At 36.3% G+C, this 13,477-nt stretch overlaps 1 protein-coding gene across 1 annotated transcript in view; it reads left to right on the top strand.

Moving 5' to 3' along the window:
• LOC123772347 (histone-lysine N-methyltransferase EHMT1) overlaps nt 1–13,477 on the top strand; it is a 111,571-nt gene that overhangs the window by 70,559 nt on the left and 27,535 nt on the right. The window contains exon 5 of the mRNA XM_069311337.1: nt 11,772–11,861. Within this exon, the coding sequence (XP_069167438.1) occupies nt 11,772–11,861 (90 nt within the window). The remainder of the gene's footprint in view (nt 1–11,771; nt 11,862–13,477) is intronic.

Raw genomic sequence — 13,477 nt, 5'->3', positions numbered from 1 at the left:
ATATGTTCCTTAATGGAGCCCTGTTGCTTATGCATCGTTAAACGCCTGGAAAGAGATGTTGTTGTCTTGCTTATATACTGAGTTTTTTGAGGCTTACAGTCCCCAAGAGGGCATTTGAAGGCATAGACGACGTTAGTCTCTTTTAAAGCGTTCTGCTTTGTGTCTGGAGAGTTTCTCATGAGTAGAAACAGAAACTTCTTTTCGACGGCTCATAAAACAGAGGAAAGAGTCCTGAAAGATATTGTTGATAGGAACGTTATCCCTACAGACAAAAATCAGAAAATACAATTGACAATATATTATAAAACCAAAAAAACGGCCAATCTACTCATGAAAAACTCTCCAGATACCAAGCCGAACGCCATAAAGGAGCCTAACGTCGTCTATACCTTTAAATGCCCACTTGGGTACTGTAAGCCCCAAAGAACTCAGTATATAAGCAAGACAACAACGTCTCTTTCCAGGCGATTAACACTGCATAAGCAACAGGGCTCCATCAAGGAACATATAATATCTTCTCGCAACCAAACCATCATCAGAGAAATCTTAACAAACAACACAGAAATCATCGATAGTTACAGTGATGGCAGGCGGCTTGACATAAGTGAGATACTACACATGAAAAAGTGAACACCAGCAATCAACAGCCTATTATTGCACAACTATATTCTACCCACTTCAAGACCTCGAACCGATATGGAAGCAACAAGAGGAAGTATGGGCCAATAGGCCTTCTGCAGTTCTCATATCCAATTTATACCCATTGTTCCATGTTCTGTTTTGTGTTTGTCATAAGTTTGTTTACCTCACCCAAAACTTTGTACCATATCACCTCAACCAAAACTTTGTACCATATCACCTCACCCAAAACTTTGTACCATATCACCTCACCCAAAACTTTGTACCATATCACCTCAACCAAAATGAGTATAAGTTTGAAGAATCTATTTTTTTTATTTTTTTTTTTTATTTTTTTTTTATTTTTTTTTTATTTTTTATTATTATTTTCTACCACAGACGTGCCCACACATTTACAATGCTAACCAGCATATATACATTTTCTTCTGTCCTCCATGGACAGGGTTAGAGAAGTGTTAAACATATAGTTCAAGGGTTTATTGAACACTCAACCACAGAAGGTGATTCCGTGCTTTTAAAATGCTAAGCTAACTGTCGGAAAATCGGACACCATTTAATAATATTACATGCAGGCAGATAATATTGCTGCTGTATTGTATAAACAAGTTACCCCATAGAAAATGTAACTTGTAATGGAACTTTCCGTCTATAGAAAACGGGATATCATTGCCACACACTATTATAAATTCACCAGCTATTCTGCTGGGAATTATTCTTAAATACATTAGTCTTTGGACTTTACCATCATAAAAACATCTTATTTAAATTAACTTAATTATCAAAATCAAAATAGAGTAAATGTAACCCTTCTATCACTTACTGTCATCTGGACAATGTAGGCCAGTAGTGTCAGGGTGAGGGAGTGGTCAGCCATTGTTATTGTTGTAATTGTTTTTAAGACCACAGTCGTTGGAGCTAGTAACTGCTCCTATAAATTCTCTTGGACGAAGTGTTATGGAAGATCAGAGTAGTGGTCTGCCATCATCAACACGCTGTCAGCAAATACAAGGGAGGTGTCTTTCCGAAACCCGTTTATCTATACATTTTTGGCCATTAATGTCAGTAGATAGGGCGCACCGGTTAGAACACGAATGATCAACTCAAAAAAGGTAATTAGCCTTCGTCTTTATGGTTCAATGTACAGTGTTTTCTCTGATAGATGTCATATATTAGGATTCTGGCTTCATAACTAGCGCCCTTTTGACAGGTCAAGAAGAGGAAGCATGCTTTGTGTATCAGTTACCAGGGTGATGGAAGCTACCTCACACGAGGGAAATTTGGTGTCTACATCCTAGTTATACCTGGTGGACTAAGGCCTGCTGTACAATAAGATAAGGAACCTCCTCAATGTATATATGTGTAGTTAATACTGTAGTTTGATTGGCTGCATATATATAAATTCAATATTAAACCCCCCCCCCTAATATGTAGTGGATCGATTTGTGAGATTATTGCAGAAATACAGTCCACTTAACATCATACAAATTGCTATCGAAGTATATAAATTAACGTAAATATAAATTCATATAAATTATATAAATATAAATCTCACAGGTCGGTTCCCACACTAACCTACATACGTAAATACATAGATACACAGATTTACGTATGCCCTACATAAAGTGTTAGATGTGTCTTTTACATAGTGTTATTAATGTACATTCACAAAGGTGAAATGTAATTCTGATCAGCTTCCATATATACTTTATACCCATACATATACATACACACACACATATACATACATATATACACACACACATGCATTCACATACATTTGTCTCATTTACTCTGACAGGGTGAGGTAGCTGATAAAGAAACTAGTGTGCAATTAAGCACTTAATCACTGAAGGTGATGAAGGTGCTTTTACAAGCTCAGGTTATATAGTTACATCATATATATACATTGTATGATTGATATATTACATGGTCAATCTTGGATACAAGTCCAATATATCATCAAGTGTTCCAGTACTCATATTGTAATTACAGAGTTCAGCATACCTTAGCCCAGGAGGGCGAAAGTCAGTCAGTATGGGACATTCTACAATATAATGTTCAAGAGAGTGCATGTTTTCTCTTTCACAAAGTTGACACATTGTGTACTCGACATTTGGGTTTTGAGAAAGCTGCCAGATACGTCTATATCCCAGGCCTATTCTGGCCACTATAACATCACATTGCCGGGTTCTTGTTCTATTAGTCCCAAATGTGAATGTCTCCTCACGATATCTATCATAATATTTAATGCTACAACTTTCAGGTCTTTGAAAATTTGTTAGGTCGGTGAGATTTTCATTAGATATTTGTTTAAGTATTCTCTTTGTCACTGCTAATGAAACACCCATATCAATTTCTACCACTGGTTTTCTGCAGGCTGACTTAGCAAGCATATCAACAGTGTCATGCCTTGAGATGCCATCATGTGATGGTATCCATAAGAATTTAATCTCAAATCTGTTTTCTTTGGCAGCTAAAACATTCATTCGAATATCACTGACTATTTTCTGGGTGTCACTACTATGTGCGTTCAATGCCAGGAGTGCACTCTGCGAGTCACAGTATATAAGTCCACTGCCTTTGTCTTTTAAAAATTCAGTGGCAAGGTATATGCCTGCAAGTTCGGTTTGAGTTGTACTTGCCCAGTCATTGACGCGCTTCATTGCTGTATGTACGAGAGAAGATTGTTCAAATATGTCACATGCACATCCGGTACATCGTCCATCTTCTTCTACAGAGCCGTCGGTATAGCACTTATAAACATCGTTACCCATACTCTGAGTACTTTCAGTGATGCTTTTCAGTGTTAACTGTTTTAATAATGTAGTGTGCACACTATCTTTCTTGGGCGCATTTACAAAATCAACTGATAGATCCCAGTTATCCCATGGAGTAATTGGCTGATTAATCATTAGTTGAGTTGGGTACATATTTAATATTTTGATGGAGTTGGCTACCTTGTAGAACCAATATACATAATCAGATTTCGTTCTTCTTCTATAGACCTCAGGTGAGTGCAGCATATTAGAAAGATTAGCTTGAAACTTAATGTGTTGTCTAGATCTACTCAATGCCTTCACACCGAAAACTGTGCTAATAGACAAAATTCTCTCACTTATGGTAGGTAATTTTAACTCTGCTCTCATATTAACTATTCTCGTGGACTTTGGAGCCCCAAGGATGAGACGCATAGCTTCATTTTGCAAGGTTTCAAGAGATTTCAGCTCTTTGTCATTATACAGTGTGAGATGTAGAGCATTGTAGTCAATTACAGAGCGTATAAATGATACATAAAACATTCTAGCAAGTCTCACGTTAAGTCCATGATTGACACCAACAAGGACCCGCAAGGGCTTTAATCTCTCCCAAAGTCTCCTCTTGAGAGAAGAAAGGTACCCAGGGTCGTTAATGGGGACACCAAGGTATCTGTAAGACTCGCAGTTCTCAAGTGCTCGCCCATCTATATGATAATTGGGTGGTGGAATACCACATGGAATGAGGGCACGAGTTTTCTGTACAGAGATAAGGAGGCCACATTCCTCAGCTCTAGTAGCAAAAGCGTCGAGCAGAACTTGCATTCTAGGCTCGGTGGCAGCCGGTAAACATATATCATCAGCATAACAAATGACAGTGTCTTCATTATTAGTTGGAAGATCTTTAATAAGTTTATGCATCAGAACGTTGAACAACAAGGGACTGAGGACCCCTCCTTGTGGAGTTCCCAGTTCAAAGTGTTTGCTCTCTGTGCTTTTAACACCATTAAACAAAACATATGCTGTTCGATTAGACAAATAGCCTTTATCCATTTCAGTAATTTTCCTTGTATTCCCAGCTCGGCAAGCTGTTCCAGTATGATTTCTCTGTTTGCTGTATCAAAAGCTGCTGCTAGGTCGATGAAGACTGTTTGAGGGGAAGCTTCAATATGTGCGAAGTACTCAGCAAAACAGTGTTGTGTACTGAGCCCAGGCATAAAGCCAAACAGTTGGGGTGACAGGTGCCCCTGTATACGATACATGAGTCGGGTAAGAACAATACGTTCAAGCACTTTACAAACACACGATGTTAGAGATATGGGTCTATAATTATCTGAGTGTGGTTTGGGGATGGGAACAATGACACTCTTTGTCCAAGCATCAGGTAATACTCCTTCACGTAAACTCATTCTGTACAACACTAATAGGGATTACCTGGTACGTGTGAGACTAATCTCAGTAGACTGTAAGTAATACCATCCTCTCCAGGAGCAGTTGATTTTCCCATCTTTAGTGCATGATTTAATTCCCAATCAGTTACATCATTAAGGTCCGACACGTCGATAGCTGTACAGGCAAGATTGATGGTTCGTTGTCTGTTGGGGCGTGTGTTATCAAGTTTGTGCTGTATGTTAATTGGGAGTGAGTCGTAGCTCGATGATAGTGCCCATTGATCAAGGAGGATGTTTGCTTGTTCTAGTGGGCTGTGGTGCAGCGGTTGGTTGGGCTGCTTCTAGAGATTTTTCGTATCTTTTCCCAAACTTCAACAAGTGTGTGCAAATTAAGTCTTTGAAAATGTAATAAGCATTACGAAACGCATTCAAGCGTCAGGCAATTAAAAAATGAATTTTGGAGAATTGATATTATTACCGCCGACAATGAAGAAGAACATAAGAATTATTGAGAAAATTCGTGTTAGAATTATTAATCTTACCTTTTCGGTCATATTCAACAACATATGTTTACAAGAAAGACTCCTACCAAAATATACTAATATACACACATATATATATATATATATATATATATATATATATATATAAATATATATATATATATATATATATATATATATATATATATATATATATATATATACATATATATATATATATATATATATATATATATATATATATATATATATATATATATATATATATACATATATATATATATGTATATAAAAAAGTTTGTGAGGGTACCACCTCCGGTGCCAATGTGGGGACCCATAGCCTCGGAGAAGAAAATAAAAAGTATTCAGAGGAGACCTTGTGGTTTCTCACTGAACACTAATATTATCTTCTCCAACCACCCCCATTCTTTTGTATGTACACATATATATTTACTTTATTTGAACTTTGTTGCAAAAAAGGAGTTACATATGGGTTACAAAGATGGTTATCATAGGTTGTCGATTTCCTCCAGCTCCTCAGATGGCGGGCAGGAACCCTGGATGCAGTGCGCATTTCCCCTCTGTATCGCCACACTGAGGCGCTGGAAAAGAAAGCTGGCAGCTCTTGGGTCCCTTGTTGTTTCAATGAGCCTAGAACCCAGTTCCATATATATGTACTAGTACCATATATATATGTACCATATATATGGTACATATATATGTACTAGTCCATATATATGTACTAGTTACTAGTAGTAACCCAGTACTATATATATGTACATATATATATATATATATATATATATATATATATATATATATATATATATAACAATGCTACAGTTTACAGAAAACACAGACTTATATAACAATATACCAATCAGTGTTCGAAGACCTCGTCCAGTTCCTCGGGGGTCGGGTGCGTACCCAAGATACAGCACGCATTTCCCCTCTGAACAGCGACACTGAGGCGCTGGAACATAAAACTGGCCGCTCTTGGGTCTCTAGTCTTCCCAATGAGTTCCTCGCCCAGCTCCTTCAGGAACTTAAGTGCACATTTACCCCAGGCGCCCAGAGTCTCAGAGCCTATTGGCACGAACCTGTAACAACGTTCTAGGTCCCTGTACTTGTTAGTTTTCTGGGTCTCCCTGAAGGTGGCCGTCCCGCCTCCCTCAGCTGTGATGTAAGGTAGATAGGTATCAGCCAATGTAGATGCACACGTGTAGTCCCACACGACCTGTTTACCTTCCCTCCACGGCTGCAGGGTGACTCCATCTGGGCGGTTTTGGCTGTTGTCAGGTCTGCACAACTGAGGTTCCCTTTGTGCTGGGCACCCAGCTGTAGCCAAACTTCTCATATATATATATATATATATATATATATATATATATATATATATATATATATATATATATATATATATATATATATATATATATATATATGTCGTACCTAGTAGCCAGAAAGCACTTCTCGGCCTACTGTGCAAGGCCCGATTTGAAAATTAGGCCGAGTAATTTTCGTTAATTCAATAAATTGTTTCCAAATGGATTATTTGAATTATTATTATTATATTAGATTAGAAACATAAAGTATTGACTCAGTTATGTTAGTTTAGGTTAGGTTAAGATAGGTTAGGTTAGGTTAGATAGTGTTGGTTAGGTTAGGTTAGGTTAGGTTAGGTTAGGTTAGGTTAGGTTAGGTTAGGTTAGGTTAGGTTAGGTTAGGTTAGGTTAGGTTAGGTTAAGATAGGTTAGGTTAGGTTAGGTAGTGTTGGTTAGGTTCGGTCATATATCTACGTTAATTTTAACTCCAATAATTTTTTTAACTCATACATAATGAAATGGGTAGCTTTATCATTTCATAAGAAAAAAAATTGAGAAAATATTTAAAATCAGGAAAACTTGGCTTATTAGGCAAATCGGGTCTTGCATAGTAGGCCGAGTACGACGTTCTGGCTATTAGGTACAACATATATATATATATATATATATATATATATATATATATATATATATATATATATATATATATGTCGTACCTAGTAGCCAGAACTCACTTCTCAGCCTACTATGCGAGGCCCGATTTGCCTAATAAGCCAAGTTTTACTGAATTAATATATTTTCTCTAATTTTTTTCTTATGAAATGATAAAGCTACCCATTTCATTATGTATGAGGTCAATTTTTTTTATTGGAGTTAAAATTAACGTAGATATATGACCGAACCTAACCAACCCTACCTAACCTAACCTAACCTATCTTTATAGGTTAGGTTAGGTTAGGTAGCCGAAAACGTTAGGTTAGGTTAGGTTAGGTAGGTTAGGTTGTCGAAAAAACATTAATTCATGAAAACTAGGCTTATTAGGCAAATCGGGCCTTGCATAGTAGGCTGAGAAGTGAGTTCTGGCTACTAGGTACGACATATATATATATATATATATATATATATATATATATATATATATATATATATATATATGTCGTACCTAGTAGCCAGAACGCACTTCTCAGCCTACTATGCAAGGCCCGACTTGCCTAATAAGCCAAGTTTTCATGAATTAATTGTTTTCAGACTACCTAACCTACCTAACCTAACCTAACCTAACTTTTTCGGCTACCTAACCTAACCTAACCTATAGAGATAGGTTAGGTTAGGTTAGGTAGGGTTGGTTAGGTTCGGTCATATATCTACGTTAATTTTAACTCCAATAAAAAAAAATGACCTCATACATATTGAAATGGGTACCTTTATCAATTCATAAGAAAAAAATTAGAGAAAATATATTATTTCAGGAAAACTTGGCTTATTAGGCAAATTGGGCCTTGAATAGTAGGCCAAAAAGTGCGTTCTGGCTACTAGGTACGACATATATATATATATATATATATATATATATATATATATATATATATATATATATATATGTCGTACCTAATAGCCAGAACGCACTTCTGAGCCTACTATGCAAGGCCCGATTTGCCTAATAAGCCAAGTTTTCCTGAATTAATATTTTTTCTCTAATTTTTTTCTTATGAAATGATAAAGCTACCCATTTCATTATGTATGAGGTCAATTTTTTTTTATTGGAGTTAAAATTAACGTAGATATATGACCGAAATTAACCAACCCTACCTAACCTAACCTAACCTATCTTTATAGGTTAGGTTAGGTTAGGTAGCTGAAAAAGTTAGGTTAGGTTAGGTTAGGTAGGTTAGGTAGTCGAAAAACAATTAATTCATGAAAACTTGGCTTATTAGGCAAATCGGGCCTTGCATAGTAGGCTCAGAAGTGCGTTCTGGCTATTAGGTACGACATATATATATATATATATATATATATATATATATATATATATATATATATATATATATATATATATATATATATATATATATATATATATATGTCGTACCTAGTAGCCAGAACGCACTTCTCAGCCTAATATGCAAGACCAAATTTGCCTAATAAGCCAAGTTTTCCTCAATTATTATATTTTCTCTAATTTTTTTCTTATGAAATGATAAAGCTACCCATTTCATTATGTATGAGGTCAATTTTTATTTATTTTAGTTAAAATTAACGTAGATATATGACCAAACCTAACCAACCCTACCTAACCTAACCAAACCTATCTTTATAGGTTAGGTTCGGTTAGGTAGCAGAAAAAGTTAGGTTAGGTTAGGTTAGGTAGGTTAGGTAGCCGAAACAACAATAATTCATGAAAACTTGGCTTATTAGGCAAATCAGGCCTTGCATAGTAGGCTGAGAAGTGCGTTCTGGCTATTAGGTACGACATATATATATATATGTCGTACCTAGTAGCCAGAACGCACTTCTCTGCCTACTATGCAAGGCCCGATTTGCCTAATAAGCCAAGTTTTCATGAATTAATTGTTTTTCGACTACCTAACCTACCTAACCTAACCTAACCTAACTTTTTCGGCTACCTAACCTAACCTAACCTATAGAGATAGGTTAGGTTAGGTTAGGTAGGGTTGGTTAGGTTCGGTCATATATCTACGTTAATTTTAACTCCAATAAAAAAAAATTGACCTCATACATAATGAAATGGGTAGCTTTATCATTTCATAAGAAAAAAATTAGAGAAAATATATTAATTCAGGAAAACTTGGCTTATTAGGCAAATCGGGCCTTAAATAGTAGGCCCAGAAGTGCGTTCTGGCTACTAGGTACGACATATATATATATATATATATATATATATATATATATATATATATATATATATATATATATATATATATGTCGTACCTAGTAGCCAGAACTCACTTCTGAGCCTACTATGCAAGGCCCGATTTGCCTAATAAGCCAAGTTTTCATGAATTAATTGCTTTTCGACTACCTAACCTACCTAACCTAACCTAACCTAACTTTTTCGGCTACCTAACCTAACCTAACCTATAAAGATAGGTTAGGTTAGGTTAGGTAGGGTTGGTTAGGTTCGGTCATATATCTACGTTAATTTTAACTCCAATAAAAAAAAATTCACCTCTTACATAATGAAATGGGTTGCTTTATCATTTCATAAGAAAAAAATTAGAGAAAATATATTATTTCATGAAAACTTGGCTTATTAGGCAAATCGGGCCTTGCATTGTAGGCTGAAAAGTGAGTTCTGGCTACTAGGTACGACATATATATATATATATATATATATATATATATATATATATATATATATATATATATATATATATATATATATATATATATATATATATATATATATGCACAGACTACCCTATTCCAGTAGCTGAAGTGTATAACTTTTTAGACACTCAACCCACCAGGAGACTCGAACACTGGCCAACAAGGTGGCAGTTGCATGCTGTATCCACTACACTATACTTCAAAGCCATAATAAGAGAGGTAGGAATTCTGGGGTATTTAACCAACCAGAACCCCAATCCTCTCCCAGGCGATGAGATAGTGTGGGACCTCGGATGCTCTTTCATCGGTTCCTGTTATATGGGAAAACTCAGTGCCAAATGCTTAATGCACAGACTACCCTATTCCAGTAGCTGAAGTGTATAACTTTTTAGACACTCAACCCACCAGGAGACTCGAACACTGGCCAACAAGGTGGCAGTTGCATGCTGTATCCACTACACTATATATATATATTTATATATATATATATATATATATATATATATATATATATATATTTATATATATATATATATATATATATATATATATATATATATATATATATATATATATATATATATATATATATATATATATATATATGTCGTACCTAGTAGCCAGAACGCACTTCTCAGCCTACTATGCAAGGCCCGATTTGCCTAATAAGCCAAGTTTTCATGAAATAATGTTTTTTCGACTACCTAACCTACCTAACCTAACCTAACCTAACTTTTTTGGCTACCTAACCTAACCTAACCTATAAAGATAGGTTAGGTTAGGTTAGGTAGGGTTGGTTAGGTTCGGTCATATATCTACGTTAATTTTAACTCCAATAAAAAAAATTGTCCTCATACTTAATGAAATGGGTAGCTTTATCATTTCATAAGAAAAAAAATAGAGAAAAAATATTAATTCAGGAAAACTTGGCTTATTAGGCAAATCGGGCCTTGCATAGTAGGCTGAGAAGTGCGTTCTGGCTACTAGGTACGACATATATATATATATATGTATATATATATATATATATATATATATATATATATATATATATATATATATATATATATATATATATATATATATATATATATATATATGTTGTACCTAGTAGCCAAAAAGCAGTACTCGGCCTACTATGCAAGGTCCGATTTGCCTAATAAGCCGAGTGATTTTTTTTCAATAAATTGTTCCCAATTAGTTTATTTGAATCATTAATATTATATTATATTAAGAACATAAATTATTGACTTAGTTATGTTACTTTAGGTATGGTTAAGATAGGTTAGGTTAGGTTAGGTAGGGTTGGTTAGGTTTGGTCATATATCTTCGTTAATTTTAACTCCAATAAAAAACAATTTACTCATTCATAATGGAATTAATAGCTTTATTAGTCCATAAGAAAAAAAAATGAAAAATACATTGAGGAAAACTTGGCTTATTAAGCAAATCGCGCCTTGCATAGTAGGCTGAGTACTGCATTCTGGCTACTAGGTACAACATATATGTATATATATGAGGCAATGGAGTGACCTTAAATCGCGCCCTGTTGATTACCAAACGCCTGCCTTAACTGACTTGGCCACGGTTGTTCCGGCTAAAGATACTAAAGATAACCAACTAAAGATAACTAAGTTACTAAAGATAACCAACCCAGAACTCTGCTGAGTTCGAGGTCGGCCAACAAGAACATCCCAGAGAACTCCAAGGATATGTTCAACAATATTCAACACTGTATACATATATGAACAATTGGCATATGTTGTGAGGTGTTGCTTATAGCATATACTAGTGGTTATTTATCATTTACAGGGGTGTCACTACAGGTAGCAGCCGACGCTGGTAACCTGGACATTGTCAAGACCCTCATACACCATGGTGCTGATGTTAGTGCTGATGATGGTGAGTGTTCTTGACCATGGTGCTGATGATAGTGAGTGTACATGACCATGGTGCTGATGATAGTGAGTGTACATGACCATGGTGCTGATGATGGTGAGTGACCATGACCATGATGGTGATGATAGTGAGTGCTCGTGGCCATGGTGCTGATGATGGTCAGTGTACATGACCATGGTGCTAATGATAGTGAGTGTTCATGGCAATGGTGCTAATGATAGTGTGTGTTCATGGCAGTGGTGCTAATGATAGTGAGTGTTCATGACTATGGTGCTAATGATAGTGAGTGTTCATAAAAATTGTGCTAATGATAGCGAGTGTTCATGAAAATTGTGCTAATGATAGTGAGTGTTCATAACTATGGTGCTAATGATAGTGAGTGTTCATGGCAATGGTGCTAATGATAGTGTGTGTTCATGGCAATGGTGCTAATGATAGTGAGTGTTCATGGCAATGGTGCTAATGATAGTGTGTGTTCATGACAATGGTGCTAATGATAGTGAGTGTTCATGGCAGTGGTGCTAATGATAGTGAGTGTTCATGACTATGGTGCTAATGATAGTGAGTGTGCATGAAAATTGTGCTAATGATAGTGAGTGTTCATAACTATGGTGCTAATGATAGTGAGTGTTCATAACTATGGTGCTAATGATAGTGAGTGTTCATGACTATGGTGCTAATGATAGTGAGTGTTCATGACTATGGTGCTAATGATAGTGAGTGTTCATGAAAATTGTGCTAATGATAGTGAGTGTTCATAACTATGGTGCTAATGATAGTGAGTGTTCATGAAAATGGTTCTAATGATAGTGAGTGTTCATGACAATGGTATGGATGATGGTGAGTGTACTTGTCCATGGTGCTGATTTTAGTGCGGATGATGGTGAATGTTCTTGAATATGATGCTAATGTTAATGCTGCAAATGGAGAGTGTTTTTGACCATTGTGGTGATGATAGTGCAGTTGATGGTGAGTGTTTAGGACGATGATGCTAACGTTAGTGTCAAGGACTGTGAGTATTCTTCACTATGGTGCTTATAAGGTTATCTTGAAGTTATCTTGAGATGATTTCGGGGGCTTTTAGTGTCCCCGCGGCCCGGTCCTCAACCAGACCTCCACCCCCAGGAAGCAGCCCGTGACAGCTGACTAACACCCAGGTACCTATTTTACTGCTAGGTAACAGGGGCATAGGGTGAAAGAAACTCTGCCCATTGTTTCTCGCCGGCGCCCGGGATCGAACCCGGACAACAGGATCGGAAGTCCAGTGTGCTGTCCGCTCGGCCGACCGGCTCCCGGTCGGCCGAGATAATGATGAATGTTCTCGACCAGTTCCTGATGTTAGTGCTAATGTTGGTGAGTGTTTGTGGTGCTGAGGACTGAGACTATTTTTTACCATTGTGCTGATGTTAATGGTGTTGAAAGTGAGTGTTTGTAGAGCTGATGTTCGTGCTGATCATTGTAGTGTTCTTCACCATGGAGCTGATGATGGTGAATGTTCTTGACCTTGGTGCTGATGTTAGTGCTGATGATATTGAGTGTTCGTGACAATAGTGCTGATGATAGTGAGTGTTCGTGACAATAGTGCTGATGATAGTGAGTGTTCGTGACAATAGTGCTGA

The sequence above is a fragment of the Procambarus clarkii genome, chromosome 69 (assembly GCF_040958095.1).
Source record: "Procambarus clarkii isolate CNS0578487 chromosome 69, FALCON_Pclarkii_2.0, whole genome shotgun sequence".
NCBI classification, from domain to species: domain Eukaryota; kingdom Metazoa; phylum Arthropoda; class Malacostraca; order Decapoda; family Cambaridae; genus Procambarus; species Procambarus clarkii.
This window is presented reverse-complemented; position numbering and strand designations above follow the sequence as displayed.